At 40.9% G+C, this 23687-nt stretch overlaps 1 protein-coding gene across 11 annotated transcripts in view; it reads left to right on the forward strand.

Moving 5' to 3' along the window:
- The first annotated feature begins 853 nt into the window (after positions 1-853).
- INTS6L (integrator complex subunit 6 like) overlaps positions 854-23687 on the forward strand; it is a 61862-nt gene continuing 39028 nt past the window's right edge. For 2 of the 11 annotated variants that reach the window (XR_008622758.3, XR_004668753.3), the window contains exons 1-2: positions 861-1425; positions 1563-1640. Coding sequence is in view for 8 of the 11 variants with exons in the window: in XM_055106307.2 (XP_054962282.1) it covers positions 1315-1425; positions 1563-1640 (189 nt within the window). In the remaining 3 variants the exon portion in view is untranslated. Of the gene's footprint in view, positions 1426-1562; positions 1641-23687 lie in introns of all 11 variants that reach the window. The other 9 variants (XM_024927349.4, XM_024927351.4, XM_003805181.6 and 6 more) reach the window with 6 other exon arrangements.

Raw genomic sequence — 23687 nt, forward strand, 5'->3', positions numbered from 1 at the left:
CAATGCCATCTGCCATAATTAATTCAAAGATTAAACAAGGCTACCGTGGGTGCCTGGCTCTTCATAGGCACTCAATAAATGTGAGTTGAGAGCCTGCCCCTGTGGTCCCAGCTACTTGAGAGGCTGAGATGGGAGGATCGCTTAAGCCCAGGAGCTGGACGCTGCAGGCAGCTATGATGGGGCCACTGCACTCCAGCCTGGGCGATCAAGCGAGATCCTCTTTATTTATTTATAAAAATAAATAAATAAATAAATAAATAAGTGAGTTGAATCACAATCTAGGTTTGCAAACCTCCATGTGTAAAGGCTGCGCAGAGGGAACAGTGGTGGAATTATCACAGGCAGGCCAATGTTTCAAAGAGCTTAGTGAAACTGAAGAAGCTTGTGCATACAAAAGGCCAGTTTAGGTAACTGTAACTGTGTTTAAGCTTTAGTTTCCTTTCTAAGTAGATATATGTGGAATGCAAGGCCAGCAACCAACTCACAAATACTGATCAAGACGGGGGAGGGATCTAAAGGAATGTGAGTACGTCCTGCCAGGAAAGAAGTTTGCTGTTTCTGAAATATTTTCGTCTTCGCCACTGGCAGGATTGATCGATTGCAGTTAGCGAAGAATTTTCTGTGCAAACTGTCCAAGCATCTGCTTCTGTACTTCTGTACAACTGTTGCTCAAATTCACTCTTCTTTTCGAATCACCATCTTTGAAGAGCGACAGAAAAATCCATCTAAACCACCCGAACTAATCATTCGAACTGCTTCCAAGTCCTTTAAAGGAGAATCCTAGCGAGGGTCCGTAACACTTCCCCTTACCCTCTGCCTGGGTTCAAACTTCAACTCCCAGGGTTCGCCCAAGTCCCTCCCCTAGTCCTGTCATCTAATGAATATGCAAATACCACATAATTGGCAGCCAATGGCATGGGTTCTGGTCACATGGTGCCGATGGTAGGTGAGCAGACAGAAGTTGTCAGTGAACAGAGACGGCGCTCAGTCTGGGGCGAGCGCTCTAGTGAGCGCGGACGGATGCTTAGGCAGTAGTCCTGGCAGCGGCAGTAGTGGTGGCAGCAGAAGAGAGGAAGGGGGAGGGCCCCGAGGGCTACACACGCTCACACTTTCAAGTTCCCTTGGAGGGAGAGGAGGTGGGGCTGCAGAAAGAGGAGGCCAGGAGCGGTCCCATCCGTCCCGTCCCGTCTCCCCCTCTTCCTCTTGCTCCTTGCCCCCCGGCTCTGCGAGAGTTGAGGGTTCAGGTGGCCGTACGCGGCAGTGAGGGCAAGAGGGCCGGGAGAGTGGGGAGCGGAGGCAGGAGTGCGGGGGAAGATGCCCATCCTGCTGTTCCTCATAGACACGTCCGCCTCTATGAACCAGCGCACTGACCTGGGCACCTCCTATTTGGACATTGCCAAAGGCGCTGTGGAGTTATTCTTGAAGGTAAAGGGAGGGGAGGGGAGAGATGGGGAGAGCTCCCGAGGGATTTCAGGGTGTGGATTGAGGTGCTTCTGTAACGTTTGTATCGCCCTCCCCCCTCCTTTCCTACGCGACCCCCTCCGTCATCCCTTGCCCCGCAGCTGCGCGCCCGGGACCCGGCCAGCCGCGGAGACAGGTACATGCTGGTCACCTACGACGAACCCCCGTACTGCATCAAGGTAAAGGGGCTACGGGTGGGGGGACAGGCGGGAAGCGGGAGCAAGTCGGCGGGGGCTGCTTACCCCCCTGCCCCCGCCCGAGGCGGTCCTGCGTCGCCCGGCGGGGCGGGCGGCGGGTGGGGGGCGCAGAGGGCGGGCGGAGTGGTGCCGTCGGCGGCTTCGGAGTAGCTGTCGCGCCTGGGGTCGGGGAGAGGGGACCGGGGAGGAGCAGCCCCGGGGAGAAACCGCAGGAGGGCCGAGCTCGTGGCGCGACAACCGCAGCCGCCTCGGAACATGGCGGACATTTTGCTTTTGTATGAGCCTGCGAGAGGGAGACTGAGGGCGCTGCTGAGATGGAAAGGAGGGAGGGGAGGGAGGAGCGGGGAAGGAGGGCCCGAAACCCGGAGGGAGGCTGCGAGGCGGGCCCGCCCCTTCGAGGCGCACCGCGCGAGGGTGCGGCCGCGGCCGGGGGGCCGGGCGGAGCCTGCGACTCCGCCCCGAGGTCCTGCCGGCCGGGCGCGCGGGCTTTCCCGGAGCCTGGGCTCCTCCTCTGGCCCCTCCTTCCTCCCCCGGTCTTCCTCCCCCTCCTTGGGCTCTTGGCTGCATCTCCTCCTTCTCCCCCTCTTCCTCCTGGTCCCCTCCCCTTCCTGCTGAGAGCGTGGCAGAGCCAGCCGCCGGCCTTCAAAGACCAGACAACCGCCTTTGCACTCGTTGGCCTCTCACCACCCCCGCCCAATCGGAAATCTGTCCGCGACGCCAGTCTCCCCACCCCCAGACCCGGAGAAAGTCTTTGCGTTTCTGCTCCGGAATTGGCCAGGTTCAGCCCCGCTCTCAGTTACCTTAGCTACTGTTACTGTTTCATTGGAAATTCCAGCGAAGCAACGACACGGAGGGGGACGTGCCAAGTGCGAACCCACAGGGGCAGAGCTTTTTAGGGATCCGCTCTACCTATTTACATCATAAATTAGGTTTGTGCTAGCCACGTAGGAATTAATCCAGGGACAAGAAAGAAAGGAAGGGGAGGACTCAAATGTGAGCATTTGTAATAGTCAAGTTCGATGATTTGATTCTGACCTACAGGAGAAAAGTAGGGAGGACGGTCTCTGTGGGGTAATTTATGTTCCTATGGTGAGGAGATAAAGAACTGCTGCTTTGCCTGCAGTGGCCAGATAAAATGGAATTTAAACTGTTAAATCAACCTGCATAAGAGTCCTGTTTGCATATTGAAATTTTAAAAATACTACCACAACCCTTGACGTCTTTTGTTAGGCTTTTTCTTTTTTCCTCAGAATAATCGTAATAGTGCTAGGGAGACGCAGTCTGGATGTGTTGTGATCCGTTTCTGTAGAGTGAGGTGTTTTAATGAATGGAACCTACCAAGCTGAATAGTTGGCCGAAGAGTGTTCCTTCAAGCATAAGGAAACCAAAGAGAAACTAATTTTGTAACTCGTAGCTTCGGTTAACTGTTTAATTAGTAGGTTCCCCTTAAAACTGTTCTTTTTTCGATACTTTGTTTTCAGTTTGTGATTCTATCCATTTAGAAAAGTGGAACAAGTAGACATCTTTCAAAATGCCGTAAGCTTTTTAAAAATGTCAGTTTTCCCAAAAGGATGTGATCATTTTTTTCCACATAGAAAAGGAGATGTTTATACATCCTAGGTCTGAATGTCTACACTCTTCGACTGCTAATACAGATAAGAACCGACCATTTGTAGTGTGGCCATTTGAAGACATGCTCCTTAATTCGAAGTAGTAAAAAAGATAAACCACAAAGCAGTGTGCCTTCTTTTCCTTAAAGTAACAACTTATTGGCCGGGTGCGGTGGCTCAGGCCTGTAATCCTAGCACTTTGGGAGGTCGAGATGGGCGGATTGCCTGAGCTCAGGAGTTTGAGACCAGCCTGGGCAACATGGTGAAACCCCGTCTTTACTAAAATACAAAACAAAACAAAACAAAAACGGCCGGATGTGGTGGCGGGCGCCTGTAATCCCAGCTACGCGGGAGGCTGAGGCGTGAGAATTGCTTGAACCCGGGAGTCGGAGGTTGCAGTGAGCCAAGACCATGCCACTGCACTCCAGCCTGGGCAAGAAAGTGAAACTCTGTCGTCAAAAAAAAAAAAAAAAGGAACAACCTATTTATCATTTTTCCATATGCCAAGAAGGATTGTTTAAAGATAGTTTTCCATCTGTAAAACTTATCAAAACAGTATTTACAGAAACTTGGGAAAGGAAATAAACCTCATTCTTAACAACCATCATTACATCTTTTAACCTAGCATTGTGATTACAGTGCACATATTACTTTGTATTCTGCTTTTTCTACCGATTTTTATCCAATGAATTATTCCAGGTCGCCACATAGCCTTCATACTTAAAATTTTTAATGGCTGTGTAATTTATCCATGCTATTTTAAAGGCTCCAGATAGTTCTATAGAACGGACAGGAAAAGTTGGATTTTGTTTTTAGTGGAAATTTCATCAGATAGCTCTTTTTATCCTGCCATCTTATATACTACATTTTTTTCCTAAAGCAAAAAGCACGTTTCCAAGTTGAGTTTGATTTTTTTTCCTTATGTAGGTCAGATATATGGGAAGATACTTTTTGTAATATGTTTAATTATTAATCGTTGGTTATCTTCTTCTTAGCCTATCTTTCCAAAGTTTTTCATTTTACTCTTAAGTGATAACTACATGTTCTAGAAAAAGGTTAATGATCTTAATGATGTTCTTGTCATTTTGCTTTCTATACCTGAATTAATAATATGCCATATTTTGGTAGCATTTTCTTTTTCCGAGTCTCTCTTCAATCACTCTCCTGCCAGCCTGCCTCCAACCCTCCTCAGCATGTGGTAACTATTTGTTCTTTTGCTTTTAGGATCTAACCAGCTTGGAAGGTCTGAAATTTTAGAACATCTGGTGATTTTTTTTTCTTAAAATTTAGTCTAGTCTTTCACTTGCTAATAGCTGGGAGCCATAAATGTCTGTTTTCTGTCACACTGATTATCAAATAGGGCTTTCTTTGATTGTCAGCGGGCACCTTAGTTCCTACTTAAAAACTTCACTCTCATTAGGAGTCTGAGGTCTTTTCAGCAAGTGATGTTGGCTAGGATTTTATTGGTAGCTTATACTTTTGCAGAATATGAGTGTTTTTTTTTTTTTATTTCTCTAAGGTTTGAGCGCCATTGTTTCTCTTTTTTCACAGTAACTGCTTATTTCTTAGGTCTTGGTTGTATCCAAGTCTAAACACTGTAAAATGAACTTTATTTTCTACTTGAAGGTTTGTTTCTATTGGTGTTATAACAGACATGAGTTGTGCATTTGGTTGGAAGATTTTTTTCTTAATAGGCATGCAACTCTTCCCAGTATATCCACTTACAAGATCCGACAATAAATCTTGTGAAAAGTTACTGTGACTGAAAATTTTCACTAATGTATACTGTTGAATATGTGAATATAGTATTTCACCAAAGACTTCGGAACGTTTTACTGCATACTCCTTACTATATAGCTGTGTGCTCTTTTAAAATTAGTCATACCTTTTACTTGCAGTCCCGGTTTGCATGGATAGAATTAAGTTTGACTTAAGTACCATATAAAAAGCGTACGAAATGTAAGCATCATGTGCTACATCTGTTATGTTGCTTTCTAGACAAGTTTTATGCATAGTGTTACAAGTGTTGACCCCACCTTTATACCCTGATATCTTCAGTGTACACAGCTAGTATGAAACCCTGTTTAACATTTAAAAATGTCTAATGTATCCTTATAAAACTAGTATGTGGTTTTTAAAAGAGTTAATGTTTTGGGATTTTTTGGTATAATTGTTGTTTTTAGTCTTGGCTGAGGTTCTGCTGTCTTGTATGTTTTGTTTTGCTATGAATCATAATTTCCTTTTATTTAGTGAATAGAAGAGGCAGGCTCGTCACTACTATTACTTTGAAAGAAAGTAAGCCATTAGAGTAGGGTATATATTAACAAAGGTATTCAAAATAGTTTTATGTTGGAAGCTACTTAAAATTATTTCTTTTTTGTTGAAGGAAATTATCTTTTTAAACATAAAATGGAGTTACTTTTCTAGAAATAGTTGAAACACATGTATAAAATACTGGCCAGAAGATTTTTATAAATAGGAAATGATAATGTTTCAAAGAAATATCCTAAGTCTGTAATTTGAAGACATACATTTGAAAAAGTAAAAATTTCCCTGAGTGTTGCCTTTTCCCATCCTGTAGCTAGCTTTGCTTACTGGTGTCTGCATGCCTTTGACAACATGTATCAGAAAATAGCAAAATTTTGGCTTACAGATTTAGGAAGTAATTTAAGCTTTTAAAATGATATGTGTTACAGGCGTTTTTTAGAATTTTAACTAAGACGTAACTTTTTCTTATGCCCATGAATATATTTTATAGATCTTATTTGCAAAAGGAGTGACTTTTATGGGAGCCTTTCATTGTGGTTAAGAAGCTATGGAAGAGCTTATCAGTGAAATAGTAGCAACATGGCCTGTGAGAGCAATCTTAGACAATGAAAGATGCTTTTAAAACTCAAAATGCCACACAGGCAGTGCATTGACTTTTACAACGAATTGCCTCTCCCATGATCTTGCTTTCTTATCCACCTTCCTTTACTGGCCATTTGTGGCATGCAGCAATAATTATTTTGAAATAAGAAAAGGGGAGAGTCAACAGTAGAAGACTAGACCTCTGGGCAATACAATCTTCAGACTAAGGACCAGCTGTAAGATGACTAGGGAAGATGCCTGACAAAACTGTGGAGGTCTGTCTGTTCTGTATCCCCAACCTCTCTCGTATCCGTTCATTCTTATTTGCTCCTCGTTTCAACCTTCATCATTTCTCACTTGCAAGCAGCCACTCAGTTGTTCTCCCTACTTCCAGTCTTGCTCTCCACTGATTCCTTCCCATCATTGCCCTCAGATTGATCATTCTTTAAATAAAATAAAGTCATTCCCCTATGAAAAAAAAATCCTTCAGTGGCACTCCATTACATTTCCCAATAAAAGTAAATTTCTTGGCCTGGCCTCCATGGCCGTTCATGATCTGGCCCTATCTTACCATGTCTCTGCGCCCTCTCTTCTCTTCTCATGGACCTCAGGCTTCACCCACAATGAAAAATTAGGTCCTCCTCTCCAAACACACTATGCCAGTTGCTTCTGTGCCATTGTAAATGTTATTCCCTCTGCCTGGGACACATTGGTTGGCCTGACATACCTCAGTTCTTTATTCTATGTTTTCAAAAGTCATTTTGTCCGTCGGCTTTTTCCCTACTCCAAGCAGTATAACAACTTCCTCTGTGATCCTTTAACATGTTGTCCACACCTTAACTATATAGCATTTACCATGTTATATGGGGACTATTAGTGTTCATGTTGACTTCCCTAATGTGAGCTCTTGAAGGGCAAATATTTGAACTTCTAGGTATTTGTATCCCTAGTACCTAAGGGGGTGTTTAGATTTTAATATGTACTCAACAAATGGAAAAAAGGTTTCAAGCAATATGTTAAGTGTCAAAGCTACTCATTTCCCTCATGTCAAAGCTTACCTCATTCCCGGTACTCTTCCCCATAGAGTAATCACTATTAACAATTTGATATATTTAATGTTTATTACAGCTAGCATTTTCATATAGGTTCAAGTTTATAATATGGTAGAATCTTATTGTATTTTTTACAAGATAAGTGTATATATTTCTCTTTTTTCTTTTTTATCGAAGTATAATTCATATATAGAAAATACATGAATCCTAATGACTTGATGCATCTTTATATTTATACATTCATGTAACCACCATCCCAGGCCAAGATATATAACGTTTCCATCAACCAGGAAAATGCCTCTTGCATCTTTCTGCAATCCATCTCTCCCCTGCATGTAATTACCGTTCTGACTTTTATCACCATTGTAGTGACATGATCAAAATGGTGTTTCCAAAAGACAAGTGTAACAGTGGGTTGACACTACGGCAGTCTAGGCATTCATTTACCATATACTTCTTGAGCATCTCCTCTGCACCAGGCTCTGTTATAGGGGCCTAAGGTGAAACCAGAAAGATCTGGCCTAAGAAGGGACCAGAATAGTAAAAGACATGGTCCTAGTCATTAAAGGTCTTGAGGATAGTCACTGGCTTAGGATATGGGAAATGTAAAGAGCAGTGGACTCTTAACCAGAGAATTGGAGGTGAGGGAGGAGGATGCACAGGACTCTGAGAATCTGGTGTGTCTCAAGACTATAACTAGTTAAGACTGGACCACAGAAAGGCTTTGAAACTTGTAAGCTAGATTTTGTATATTTCTTCTGGGATGCAGAGCTCTTAGGTAGAATTGAAGAGAAATAGGACAAAGCTTGTTGTCTATATGCTTGTTTGGTTATAATTACCTTTTAAGTGAGCTAAAGGGAGGGGAGAATAAAAGGCTAGGGAGACCCATAAGTTGTAGTTGAAATTGCCTAGTTTTGTTGCTTGCTGCTTGAGAGCTTTTGGCCTTATGGTTGGGATTGGGGTGGGGGTAGGGAGATGGTGAAGGGCAGGGCACAGGTAAGGAAAGGGCAGATATTTTTTCTTTTCAGTTTGCCTTTGCTTTGGGAAGATAATTATAATTTAGAACACAGGGTTCTCAGTTTCACAGAGTGAAAAAATATGACAGTGGTTCCACATCTCAGGAAGAAATGTGTTTTCTAGAGAAGGGTTGGATTGAAGGACCCTCCTTATGGGAGTGAGAAGGGCAGTGAAGAAAGGAAACTACATGTTTCATTTAAGTTCTTAAATGAAAAAGTCTTTGTAAACATGGCCTCCTCCCGGTTGCCTTTTACCGAAAGAGTGTAAATGAGAGACCCAGGCAGTCCCTTTGTAACTGTGTATTGGGAGCTTGGAACACATTATCTCCTGGATACAATGTTGGAAGTGGTGATTATGTTCCCAGACCTTCCTCCCAGGAACCTTTTTAACCCTTCATGTCACTTAGCCATAGACCTATTGTGTTTATAATTGTTTCTAATGGGAAATGGGTTTAAGTTTCCAGCTTGATTTGTTAAAAACATATTCTTTCTCTCTTCTTCCTCACAACTGGGTGTGGACTTTGGTTCCATGAGGGGTGGGGACACTGTAAAGGCTCCAGCAGAGAGGGTGAGGGGCTGAGGTGGCAGTGGAGGTAGGCGTGGCTCTTCACATATGCCAGTTACTCCTATTCATAGATTGGCTACATTTACACGGTTCAGCATAGCGTCCACTTAGCCACGTATGGTTATTGAGCACTTGAAAGGTGGCTAGTCTATCAGTGGGTGCTTCAACAGACAGTGTAAAATATAATATTTTGGATATATTAAGTAAATTATTAATCTAACTTGTTTCTTTTTACTTTTTCAATGTGGTGAGTTGAAAATTTGAAATTCCATATGTGGAATTTGCACTATATTTCTATTAGCAGTGTTTGTCTATATTCTTTCTTAAGATATTTTATGATGTTCATATCCTAGGAATTGTTTCTGAAGGAGGATCCTTTCTCTGGAAGTTCCGTTTAAAATGAACACCCCCCCCGCCCCACCGCAATAAAAGACTCATTTGTGCATGAAAGGTTATCATACAGTTCAGAGTTGATGGCTTGATAACCCTTGCCTGTGGGGCAAAATATGAAAGCATCCCATTCTTATTTGTATTGAAAGCCAGTTTGGTTGCTTAGTCTTTTGGATGCAGTTGGTGATCCAACTGGTTGGGTTAGAAGTCTTTTCCTGGGCTAAGTATAATGGAATATGTATGTGAATGAATGTAACTGCAGTAATTCAGAATTCTGTTTATAATATGTGCTCACCAGTAGTGCTAAATGTTTCATACTTTCAGTGTTATTAGAAATATGTAACATGTCCCTTGTTTGATTTACATAGCTACTTTGCCCAAGAATTCTCAGGAGCAGCATTCTTTAGGAAGTGTAGGATAAAGGAGAAATACTCTAGTTTGTCATAGTGTAAAACTTAACAAAGGGGAATTTGTATCACTGCTGTTTTTGAGAGCTTTCTTGATGTTCCCCAGCGGAGCCCTTGTCTTATATCATGGCAAGTCATCAGTGGCGTTAAAAGGAGGGAGAGGCCACATGACTGGAGGGCTCCTAGGATTCTTACTTCTGACAGTCGTTAACTTTCTCAAAACTTAATCCTCCTAGTGGAGGTTACAGGAGTGATTAATTGTTATTTTTTGGTAACTATAATGGCTCCCATTTAAGGAATAAGCACCAATGTCTAATTCTGAGGCTGGGTGGATTTATAGATATGCTGATGAATAGCATCTATAAGAGGTAGGACCACTTTATAGCCCTAATTTTGGATCCTCCTAAATCCCATCTTATAGTCGAAGGTGTTATCTAGCTTGTATAACTATCCCTGTATTTCAGATATGATTTGACTTATATTTGCTTCCTTGTAATAATGAACAATCACGAAATAGCCTTCAAATAATAGCAGCTGACATTTATTAAGTAATGCTTAGGTACAGGGCAATGTGCCAATGAATGTAAAATGTTTATTTAGTTTCTCTTCCTAGTCAGTCTGTGTACTGGATTACTAGGTACTATTATTATACTCTTTTTATAAATAAGGGAACCAGGGCCCAGAGAGGTTAAGTAACACAGCCAGTAGTAACCTAGGTCTGTCTCTATTCTAGTCTATTCAGTGATTAACCACTTCACTTCTCCTATCAATTGTGACAGAAAATTCCTTTTGATAACTTCTCACTGGTATTTTCTCATTATGATGCATGTCCTAGAGCCATCATTTTTTAAACATAATTATCATGCTGTTATTTATAGCTGCTTTTAATGTAATAGTGCTTGGTATTGTAGCAAGCACTCAATGAATGAAAATTATTACTGCTAGTGTTATTATTTCTAATATTTCTCTGACTGTTGCTGGGTGAATATTGTGGTGCATATGTTTGTAAAACACTTTTGCCTTTGATGTCCCACAGTTATGCCCCTACTGGTGACAGATATAGAGTTGTTGAGACTCTCAGTTGATGGAGTATGAGATAGTTGAGGACTGGAGGATGTGAACTGGTGGCCTAGGCTGAGGAGGCCCTATAGGAATAGTGGTAGGTTTGTAAAAGCAGCAGGGTAGTCCTTGGCTATTTATTAATAATAGCCACTAAAAACTGATATGCCGTCTTCACTTTACCAATCTCCTGATAAATGCTTTTCTTATGAGGAAAAGAAAGATATTCAGTGTACTCCACAGTAGCCATTTGTTTTTTCTAATCCACAGCCTCTGGAGGAGGTAGACATGGTTTTTAAAAAGGTCTGGATTACCATCATGCCTTTGCAGAGTTTTGTGTATCAGCCTGAGCCTTATCTGCTGGTGTGGTCCTCATTTCAACTACTTCTCCCATTTTCCTCAAGCCACACACCTGTCATAGCCGGATCATTGGTTTTTTCCCCTCCTATGTAGTTAGATGGCCTGGGGTAGAAGAGTGGATTTTATAGAAGAAGTAGAGATGTCAGTCAGTGGGGTCTTAATCAGAGAAACATTGCATGAAGACTTTTGGGTGATGTGCCAGATGTTTATAGAAAAAGTAGAATTCTATATCTGAAACCATTTTCCCCTGGTTATACTACTCATTAATGCCAGTTGCTCTTTTATTATCTATATCCTGCCCTGTAGCTCAAATAGTTCAGTGAACTTAGTACCAGGAGCCAAACACAGGATTTGAATGCAATTGAACAAAAGTCTTGAAACATTTTTGTTTGTGCAACTGAAAAATAGTACTGTTAAGAAAACTAAATATGATTTATTAAGGTCTTAAGATTTACTGTCGAGCTACTTGGGCAAAGTTACTAATATTCATCCTCTTTGTCCTTGACTACATTTGAAACTAACTACTTCTTCCTTCCAGAAACTTATCACTTCCTATATTCTGTTTCTCCACTCCTCTCTCTGATAATTCTTTCTCTATCTTCCAAAGTCTTTCCCTTGGGGAGTGTATCCTGCTTCATTCGTGGTTCCAAATATTCCGACACACACTGATGCTTCACCATCTTCAGCTTCTCACTCAGGCATCTCAGCTGAGTGCAGGACATCTCCACACATCTCCACTGACTGTCTGTCCTGCTGTCAGCTCACAGTCAGACCTCTTCTGTCATTATTCAGCTTTGTTTTTTCTTTTTGCCTTCCATCTTCTCTGGCTTATCTGCCATCCCTTTGAAATTTCTCTTACATGTGTTCCTTTGACTCAATTTCCGTTGCCATCACTTTAATCTAGGTCCTCATGTTTTTATGCTTTGACCACTGTACCAGCCTTCTAACTGGACTCCCAAGTGCCTCCAAAATTCCTGTCTCCACTTACATCAATTGCTAACTTTCGAAAAAAGTTGGTTTTATCATATCACCCTCCCCACCAGCCTGCCATTCTGAGCTCTCTAGTATCTCTCCAACGTGTCGGTAAAAACTTATTTCCCATCATTTCCCACAGAAGCCCTGCACTGTCTCTTCTACCCTCTGAGTGTATCTCCCCATTCCTGATGCCAGCCCTTAGAACATCAGTTAACCAAAGGAAGAAGAGATACAGAGCCAGGAGAGCTGAAGGCCTGGGGGAGGAGAGGAAGTAAACTGAAATCATTCCATTAAGGGTGTGACTTGAGGGTGAGGACATGACAGAACATGCTTTAAAATACTATTATAATGATGAGAAGTTGCAGAAGGAAGGAGGGTGGGAGCTGGAGTATGACCTTTAGTGTTTGATTAGTCTGAACTCTAGACCAAAATGGTTTCATTTAAATTGGCCTGAAGTTGCCTGGAGGCACTGCTGTTTAATCAGAAGGGCCAGTCCCTCTTTGAATTTTTGTCTCTGCCAAAGACAGCCCACATAACTAGACAGTGGACAATAGGATTCCAGGGAGAATATCTAGCCTTTAATATAGCCATGGCATTGGAAAGTGGAGACCCCCTCCTGCTTTATTTCTTGAAGGAGGATGTTGGCGATATGCAGAGCAAAGCTCTCCACTTTTCTTAATAGCTTACGTAGGTGCGTAAACATTGTAAACTCCCTTTCATAGTGATGCCTTTGAGTTGTGTGTTAGAAGTAGATTTAGGCTATAGCTAGGTACTTTTATAAAATCAGATTTTAAAAAGTGGACATAGTATATCCAGTCTAGTAGATCATACCATCTACTGTCATGTAATATGGCAAACTGTATCATTGTCACTTCAGTAGCTCTGTCAAAAGTGCTGGACTGGAAGGCAAGAGATCCATGTTCTTAACCTGAGTCTGTTACTAATTACACACATGACCCCAGGCAAGTCACTTAACCTTTTATGGTGTCAGTTTCCTCATCTGTTAAATGAAGGGATTAGACTAGATTATTTCCAGGACTCCTTCCGAAAAAGTACAGGAGAGAGTTGTATAACTGAAAGGCAGAAAGTGGAATAATTGAGGCTTGGAATTCAGGGTGACTTAAAAATTACTTTAGGCCGGACATGGTGGCTCACACCTGTAATCCCAGCACTTTGGGAGGCTGAGGTGGGAGGACCACTTGAGCCCAGGAGTTTGAGACAGCCTAGGAAACACGGCAAGACCTTGTCTCTACAAAAAATAATTTAAAAAAAATTAGCCTGGCATAGTGGCACATGCCTGCAGTCCCAGCTTCTCAGGATGCTGAGGTGAGAAGATCACTTGAGCCCAGGATTACAAGACTGAAGTTAGCTATGTTCACACCACTGCAGTCCAGCCTGTGCCACAAAGTGAGATCCTGTCTCAAAAACAAAAACAAAAACAAAAAAAACAACTTTTAAATTTTAGAAAACAGGTCCTGGATGTGTTTAATGTGCTATATCACACACTTAGTGGTTACATTGGTAAATGCCACTCCATCTTATTGATGTCAATTCTGTTTGCTGTAAACAATTTAATAACGTTCATGACAGAGTCCTATCAATACTTTGGAAGAGTGAGAGTGAGGGTTTGGTGAACAGACAGACTAACTTTGTATTTTGTTGGGATTTTTAACAATGAATGCATGTTACTTTTACCATGTAAAAAGTAGCTCATAACAATTTTTTTTGAAATTATTTATTTTCATTAACTGTTATTTTAAGTTCTAGTGTACATGTGCAAAATGTGCAGGTTTGTTAACATGTGCCATGGTGGTTTGCTGCATAGATCATCCCATTACCTATGTGTTAAGCCCAGCATCCATTAGCTATTCTTCCTGATGCTCTCCCTTCCCCCACCCCCATTCACAGGCCCCACCCAGTGTGTGTGGTTCCCCCCATGTGCCCATGTGTTCTCATGGAAGAATTTTTCCTAAAAGAATTAGTCCTGGGGAAAGAGGTGCTGTGTAATCTTCAGAACGTAATAAATGGCCATTCTGCTATCTCATATGTTCAACACTTTCTGCAATGCTTAGGTGGCTTAGTCTCACTCCTGTCCATGTATGTTTTTTCCAAGGCCAAAAATTTTTATTATTTTGTGTATCTGTCCATAAATGAGCCAAAATGTAACCAACTGAATGTGTGATATGCACAATAGCAGTTTTTTTCCCTGATAATAGGTATTAGTTGATAGCTGCAGTTGAAATAGTCTGAGACTGGGAAAGGAAACTTTTCACATTTAAGTATGACCAAGTTTAGTAAGTTCTAAGATGTTTCTGCTTCAGTAGCAGTGCAATTGACTTTTGGAGGGAGGAGAAAAGCTTCTAAAATTATTGGTTTCTACGTGTTACCGTCCACTGGTGAAGGTCAGATTTCTTTGGATATTATCATGTTTTCCAGTAAACTTTGAGAAGTGTACTGCTTCACGATTTTATCCTAATTCCCTGGGGTAATAATTGAAAACTTCATAAACATATTTTTAAAATTTTCTAGATCCTTATGATTGTTTATATGCTTAAAAAACTTCATACTAGATATTAATTTAAAGAGGTCAGTAAAACAAAATGGTGAACTATGTGTCAGTGGAATCAAACTGTGAATCATTTCTTTGCCCAGTTTCGTTAAAATATGTGATCATGTGAGTCTTTAACTGTCTGCTGAAGATCAGTGCAGCAGGCCACAGACTGTTAAATACATTTCTGCAATATATCGGGGGAGGTCAATTTCTTAATATCTTTGTTAAAAAGTAGAAGACGCAAGTAAACTAGATTTCATACATGTAGTCTTGGTTGGTAGTATCTCCTGAAGCATGTGGAGGAAAATTGGTAGATCGAAACAGAATGACAGCATTCAGAGTTCTCAGGGAGAGAACCGATTTAATCAAATAAAATGGGCTTTGCACATTTCGGCAAGTTCAAGACACTAAGAAAAGCCCTTGGGGAAGTAACTTTTATAAAACTGAATCCAAGAGAACTGGTTTTTCTTTTTTAAAAAAAAAAAAAAATAGAGTCTTGCTCTGACACCCAGGCTAGGGTGTAGTGGCGTTATCATAGCTCACTGTAGCCTTGAACTCCTGGGTTCAAGCGATTACCACTTGGGGCTACAAACACATGCCACTATGGTTGGCTAATTTGTATGTTAATTTTTTGTAGAGAGAGGAGTCTCGCTATGTTGCCCAGGCTGATCTTGAACTCCTGGGCTCCAGTGATCCTCTCTCCTCAGCCTCCCAAAGTGTTGGGATTACAGGTGTGAGCCACTGCACCCAGCCTGGCTATTCTTTAAAAAGTAATTTTAAAGCTACACTATACATTTAAAACACAGAGCTCTAAAATACCTCCTTTGAGCGTTGAAGTATATTAGTGCCTTGAGTAAAGTGAGAAAAGCACAAAAAAAGTGAAATCTGGCCAAATTTTTGGAGTATCAGGGAAAAAGTTGTGTCAGGGTCAGAAAATATAAGCAAGAAGGAAGTTTTTAGGGGAGGTACAAGAAGGAAGACAGTTCCATTCTTATAATGATATAATGTATTCTTAGTGTGTACTTTATAATTGTAACAACCTCCTTTATAGGTGTGCTAGCTGTAAAAATCATTTTACAAAGATATTTTAACAGTTTAAGGTGATTCAGCTGTCACAGTGTTCTGTTACCTAAGAGAGCAAGTAAACCTTGTCTTTGTTATCAGAATTTGAGTCCATTTTAATTGTGAGAAGAAAATTCCTGAAGTTGAGAAGTTTTAACTTGCCCAAATATTCAGGGCAAAGACCAAGAGAAAAGTCATTTGTCTCCTCGGGAGACAGAGATGATTGGAAAAGCAGGGCTTCTTATTTTTCATGTCATTCCATCTCACTGGTGAGTTTACCAATGCAGGAACAGTTTGTGGTGACAAAGATGACAGAATGCTAAGTTGAAGAAGAAAGTGAGTTGGTTGAAAAATACTGTTGGAATTGATTTATGCAAATTTTCTGGGTTGTTTCAGAGCAAGTTTTCCCCAAACTTATGGAGAGCAGATGGAAAAAGGAAAATAGTTTATCTTTCAACAAGAGAAATGATGGCCCTGCTAAATTTAGACTCTGGCTTTAACTTGTGACATCTGGGAAAATACTCAAATCTGTTAATCATTTAGTTTGTATAACCACCTAGAAGAGCCCAATGTCCAGGATAGACCTCTAACATGGGCTTACAAATGGCAGATATTACCAGGCTGATTTAATTTCCTTTAATAAAAGATAAAAAGTCTTGTCAAGGAGAGGAAAGCAACATGCATTGGCTTTCTGGATGTCAACAAGGTTTTCCTTCATTCATTGTGAAGAGCTTGCTAACAAGCTAGGAAGATTTGGACTGGACTGCACTGCTCCTCAGGGGAATGTCCAGATAGGCTGCAGGATATATGTGCCTAAAACAGGTCAGTGCGGTGGCTCAGCACCAAGTCAGGGGGACACAACAAGTGGAGCCTCCCAGCAAGAAGTTTTGTCACTGCTGTGTGAAGGAGCCTGGCTTGTGAAAATTCATAATGTACAAGGATTCTTTTTACTGTTTGGAAAGATTCATTGCCAGTCCCTTTAAATAGCTACCACCCTAGAGAATATTAATCATTCAACTATTTTTTTAATTTATAAATAGTCAATTCACATACAGTTTGTAAGGGTTACTTTTCTTGTGGAAAGTTAGGTACAGCTGCCCTAAATATCTTTATCGGTTACCTTGGCTGGGGAAATTAACAGCATGTTTATTAAACTTGTACATTATACTGTGTTATAACATTATACCATTTTCCAAATATTAGTAAGGTCGCTAACATTTTGGAAAAGGATTACAAGTGACCTTTAGAGATAGAACAGGAGTTTTTCAGAAAGGCCTCTAACACCACTCCCACATCCCCTTCAAGGACAGTTGATCTGCTTTTATCTCTTTTACTTGTTCTTAGTTCCTGGCAAGATTTCAATGGAGGAAAAGGCTTTTCTATTTAAAAAAAAATAAAAATCAATGAAAATTAATGAATCGGAGAAATGGCCTGGCTAAAATGGGATGAAGTTCAGGAAGGACAAGTATTAGGATACTGAGGGATACTGAAGTTTAGGGGAGCCACTAAATAACACTCCTTCATTTCCCTCCTCCACTTGAAATCTATTGAGAAGTAAGACACAGAAGCCAGCCAGAGTTCCAAATTACAGCTTTATTCCTGATCAAAGCTGGAGGAAAGGATATAGCCTACATGTGTGTTCTGAAAAGCTTCCAAGTAGTTCACATATTGACAGACCTACCCTATGGGTCTGTTGTAGGGGTAGAACCTACCCCTTTAGCACCACATGTCAGAGAACATACCAGAATATTCAAAAGAGCTTCAGCAACAGGCCCGCAGAGAGCATGCCAGTTTCCTGTTTGCAAACCAACCAGTCAGATGAGAAGGTGGAAATGTGGGTGCAGAGGGTAATAGAAAATATTGCCTTTAGGCTTTGCCCTTCTGAGGAGAAAAGTGCAAATTCTCTCCTTCCTGTGGTGATGTAAGTGGAGAATAAATAGCTAGTGGCTAGTCAGATCAAGCTGGGACAAGAACCCAGGTCACTGATAGAAAGGCCCATGTTTTTCTGTTGGTATGAAAAGACATTTTTAGTTGACTATGGAAACTTAAACCCGATCTGAATTAACATATTGAATTAACATTTATTGAGACAGGAGGTGTTCTCTTTCTGTAAGTCAGATTTACATGAAGGATTGTTACAGGGTGTGGAATTATAAGATACATAAGTCTGATTTATATTAAAGGAACGTATAGAATTATAGGATATAAAAACTGCAAGGGACCTTAGAGTTGGTTTTTCAGCCCTTTCATTCCTTGGGTGAGGAAACAGCCACAGTGGGATTAAGTGACTTACTCTAGACCACTTGCCAAGCGAGTTAGTGACAGCTAGGAATAGACTAGGCCCTTCTAATTCTTAATTCACTGTTCCCCACACCTAATTGTTCTGTACTTAGATGTCAGGGAAAGTAGGCTTAAATTAAAATGAAATTTGAAAAATTTATTAAACTTATAAACTAATCTAACAAGACATATTTGTGAAGTGAATATAGGCTTACCATGAAGATAGTGCAGGTTCAATTCCCAGACCACCACAATGAAGTGAGTCACAAGAATTTTTTGCTTTTCCAATTCATGGAAAAATTATGTTTACACTATACTGTAGTCTATTAAGTGTGCAATAGCATTATGTCTAAAAAACAATGTATACACCTTAATTTAAAATACTTTGTTGCTAAAAAAATGTTAATGATCAACTGAGCCTTCAGCCAGTCATAATCTTTTTGCTGGTGGAGAGTCTTGCCTTGATGTTGATGGCTGCTGAGTGATCAGGGCAGTTGTTGCTGAAGGATGGGGGTGGCTGTGGCAATTTCTTAAAATAAGACAACTATGAACTTTACCGCATTGGTGAACGCTTCCTTTCAGGAAAGTTTTCTCTGAAGCATGCAGTGCTTTTTGATAACATTTTACCCACAGTAGAACTTCTTTCTATTTTCTTTTATTGGAGTCCATCCTCAAACTCTGCCACTGATGTATAAACTCAGTTTATATAATATTGTAAATCCTTTGTTGTCATTTCAACAATGTTCACAACATCTTCACCATGAGTAGATTCCATCTCAGGAAACCACTTTATTTGGTTATTCATAAGAAACAACTCATTCATTAAAGTTTTATTATGAGATTGAAGCAATTCAGTCACATCCTTAGCTTCACTTCTAAATCTAGTTCTCATGCTCTTTCTACCACTTATGCAGTTACTTCCTCCACTGGAGTTTTGAACCCCTTAAAGTCATCCATGAAGGTTGGAATCACCTTCTTCCAAACTCCTGCTAATGTTGATATTTTGACCTCCTCCCATGAATCACGAATGTGAATGTTGAATCATTCCCAGAAGGTTTTCAACTTTTCCCAGACGCATCACAGGAATCACTATCTATGGCAGCTATAGCCCTACAAAATGTACTTCTTAATAGCCTTACAAAATGTATTTTTTAAATAATAAGACTTGAAAGTCAAAATGACTCCTTCATCCACGGGCTGCAGAATGGATGTTGTGTTAGCAGGCATGACAACAACATTGATCTCCTTGTACATCTACATCAGGGCTCTTGGGTGGCCAGGTGCATTGTCGATGATCAATAGTATTTTGAAAGGAATCTTTTTTCCTGAGCATTAGGTCTCAAAAGAGGGCTTAAAATATTCGGTAAACCATGCTGTAAACAGATGTGCTGTCATCCAGGTTTTGTTGTTCCATTGCTAAAGCACAGGCAGAGTAGATGTAGCATAATTCTTAAGGGCCCTTGGATTTTCAGGATGGCAAATGAATGTTGGCTTCAGCTTAAAGTCGCCAGCTGCATTAGCCTCTAACCAAAAGTCAGCCTGTCCTTTGAGGCTTTGAAGTCAGGCATTGACTTCTCCTTTCAAATTATGAAAGTCCTAGATTGCATCTTCTTCCTATAGAAGTCCGCTTCATCTACATTGAAAATCTGTTGTTTAGTGTAGCCAATCTCATCAGTGATCTTAGCTAGATCTTCTGGATAACTTGCTACAGCTTCTATATCAGCACCTGCTGCTTCACCTTGCACTTTTATGACATGGAAGTGGCTGCTTCTTCTAGCTTCAAAGTTTTCTTCTGCAGCTTCCTCACCTCTCTCAGCCTTCATAGAGTTGAAGATTCATTCCATCAACTCTAGGAAGAGTTAGGGCCTTGCTCTGGATTAGGCTTTGGTTTAAGGGAATGTTGTAGCTGATTTGATCTTCTATCCAGACCACTAAGTCTTTCTCCATCTCGGCAATGTGGCTGTTTTTCTTCTTACTCCTGTGTTTCCTGAAGTAGCATTTTAAATTTTCTTCAAGAGCTTCCTTTGTATTCACAACGTGGCTAACTGGTGCAAGAGGCCTAGCTATCTCAGCTTTCGACATGCCTTCCTCACTAAGTTTAATCATTTCTAGCTTTTGATTTAAAGCGAGAGAAGTGCAACTGTTCCTTTCACTTGAACGCTTAAGAGTCCATCGTAGGGTCACTAATTGGCCTGATTTCAATATTGTTGTGTCTCAAGGAATAGGGAGGCCTGAGGAGAGGGAGAGAGATAGGGAACAGCTGGTCGATGGAGCAGTTAGGACACATACAACATTTATCGATTAAGTTCACTGCCATCTTATGTGGGTATGGTTCATGGTGCCCCAAAATAATTACAATAGTAACATCAAAGCTCACTGATCATAGATCACCATAAAAGATATAATAATAATGAAAAAGTTAGAAATATTGCAAAAATTACCAAAATGTAACAGAGAAACACAAAGTGAGCACATGCTGTTGGAAAAATGGCACTGATAATACAGGGCTGCCACAAACATTCAATTTGTAAAAAATGCAATATCTGTGTGGTGCAATAAAGCAAAGCACCATAAAATGAGGAATGCCAATATACATAATGTGTGGAAGAGTGGTTTAAATTGGTGGGCTCTGAAGTTAGGCTATCTGGATTCAAATCTTGGCTGTGCCATTTCCTAGTTGTCTGGCCTGGACAAGTTACCTCGCTTTCCCAAGCCTCAGTATCCTCATGTATAAAGTGAAGATAATAACAGCACCTACCCAGAGGGTGGTTGTGAGGTTCATGTAAGAAGGATGTATATTACATGCTATGCTTAGTATAAGTGAGTTCCTAAAATATAAGCACTGATAAATATTAGCTATCATTAGTCATCATCATGATTATTTTACCTTGGAGAGACTTAAAATTTGACCTGTGAAGATAATAAACCCTTAGCTTAGGATTCTACCCATCCTAAGTTACTCCTTTGTCCTAAACCTCCATTCTTTAGGCCTCTTGTAATCAACTTTTACTGTCTATCCTTTGGCCTCATGCTCTATCACCAAGTCTGTCCTATTTGTTTCACATGTTTCTTATTTAACTCTTTCATCTGCATTTCCATCCTAATTCAGGTCTTGATTCCCCAGGTGTGGCTTACTATTCAAGCCTCCTAGCTGCTCCTCCCCCTCCTCCTCCCACCCCCTTTTTTTGAGACAGGGCCTGGTTCTGTCACCCAGGCTGGAGTGCAGTGGCATGATGGAGTGCAGTGGCATGATCATGGCACACTGCGGCCTCCACCTCCTGGGCTCAAGTGATCTTCCCGCCTCAGCCTTCTGAGTAGCTGGGACCACAGGTGCACATCACCATACCCGGCTATTTTTGTGTGTGTGTATTTTTGGTAGAGACAGGGTCTTGCCATGTTGCCTAGGCTGGTCTCAAACTCCTGAGCTCAAGCAATGTGCCGGCCTTGGCCTCCCAAAGTGTTGGGATTACAGGTGTGAGCCATCGCGCCTGGCCTCAAACCTCCTAGCTTCTTCTGACTACAGCTTCACTTTCCTGCAGGCTGTCCTGTATGTCACTATCAGACTGATTTTCCTGTTTACCCCTGCCTTGGATTCTGTAGTGTGTCTACTGTCTGCTGCTTTAAGGCCAGGCTCTCATACCTGACCTTCAGGTCTTTTAGGAACGTCAGTGTTCAATAGAAATATAATGTCAGTCATACACATAATTTAAAAATTTCTACTAGCCACATTAAAAAGTAAAAACAGGTAAAATTAATTTTACTAAAATATTTTATGTAACCAAAAATATCCAAGACATTATCATTTCAACATGTAATCAATACAAAAATAATGAGATTTTGGCATTTTTTGTTCTGCATCCTCAAAATGCCAAATGCATTCTATACTTACATCACATCTCGATCCAAACTAGCCACACATCAAGTGTTAAATAACCACATGTAGATAAAAGCCACTGTATCAGATAGTGCAGCTGTAGAATGTGACTTGCCACCACATAAACAAGACATAACTATGTTTCACTTCTTCCTTGTTTGTTAAAATAGGGATGTTAATGCCATGCCTATTTTATAGGGTTGTCCTAAGCCAATGTGAAGTGTGAAAGTGCTTTGTAAGCAGTAAAGTTCTGTAAGAATGTATGGAAGTTATTATCAGGAGTGAAGGTTTTTACTAACATAAGAATACAATATCTTTGGAGTAAAGTAATTTAAAAGAAAAACCCATATTAAGGAGGCAAATTAGCTGTCCTGAATTCATTTGTGAAAAAAATTAACTCTAAGCAATGAATGGAGAGTGTAAATGTATACTCACTATCTCTTTATAATTATCTTTTTGGTAGAAATTTATCACATTAATAAGATTCTCCAAATACTTCAATAAATCTGTGGGCCTTTTTTCCTTCAGCATGTTGAGCAATGGACATAGGGACATTTGGTTCTTCTCTTGATATAGGGAGCTGGACCCCTACCAAAGAGTTCATTGCTCTTGGTAGTAAATGTAGCCTACATACTTTGTAGTACTGAGGTAGGAGTGGCATTAAAAATTTCCCATATCATCCAATTCATTGCAAAGAATAGGAATTAACCTACAAACAATGTCAGAGATTTAGATACAGAAACTATTAATATTTGGGCCGGGCGCAGTGGCTCACACCTGTAATCACAGCACTTTAGGAGGCCAAGGCAGGCAGATCACCTGAGCTCAGGAGTTCAAGACTGCCCTGGGCAACATGGTGAAACCCTGAATATACTAAAATATAAAAAATTAGCCAGGCATGGTGGCACACGCTTGTAGTCCCAGCTACTCGGGAGGCTGAGGCACAAGAATCGCTTGAACCTGGGAGGTGGAGGTTGCAGTGAGCCGAGATCGTGCCACTGCACCCCAGCTTGGGCTACAGAGTGAGACTCCATCTCAAAAAAAAAGGAAAGAAAAAGAAAAAGAGAGAGAGAGAAGGAGAGAAGGGAGGGAGGGGAAGGAAGGAAACTATTAATATTTGTAAAATGCTTTCATTTCATATTCTGTATTCTGACAGATTGGTGAATAGCACCACTAACGATAAGGACACATTATTTTAAATAAAGATGAGTCATAAAGTGGTACCCAAATCTTATCCTAGCCCTTTACCAAACCAAATAATCCACTAATTTTTAAAAATTATACCTTGAACTACCACATGGCCCTTCAGGTGTTCAAATTTAATATATAACCTTTGTTACCAGTGTGGAAATAAGATTGCTAAACGAAGTGACTCCAAAAACAAGAATCAATTTTATATAATGGCTTCAGGGTAAAGGACCCCCGCCCACCATTTACAAGTTTGCCAAAGCCAGAAACTTCAACATAATGCATGACCTTTTCTTTCTCACCTGTCCCTCTAATTAGCTACTAAATCCTTGGGACTCCTCCTCTGAAATACTTCCTTAATCTGCAACCTCCTCTCCATCCCCACTGCCCTAACTCAGCCTTTCATCACTTTTCTCATAAGCTCTTTCAGCAGTCTCCAAACCAGTTTCCCTGCCTCAAGCTTCAGCCTCCCCTCCACCCCACAATTTATTCTCCAACTACCAGCAGAGATCTTAGTAAAATAAAGATCTGATCATACCACTCCCCGGATTTAAAACCTTGAGTTCTTCCCAGGGCCAGCAGATAAAATCCAAACTGCTGAGCATGGTGTACAAAGCACTTTATAGTCAGAGCCCAAATTATCTTAATCAGCCTTGCCTCCTGCCATGTGCCCAGAGCAATGATAATCAGATTACTGGTGGTTCTCAAGTAAGTCCTATCCTTTTATCTGTTCTCTTCCCTTGCACAGTCCCCTCCACCCCTCACATCAGTGAGTCTCATGATCTTCACT

This window comes from Pan paniscus, chromosome X (assembly GCF_029289425.2).
Source record: "Pan paniscus chromosome X, NHGRI_mPanPan1-v2.0_pri, whole genome shotgun sequence".
Taxonomy (NCBI): Eukaryota; Metazoa; Chordata; class Mammalia; order Primates; family Hominidae; genus Pan; species Pan paniscus.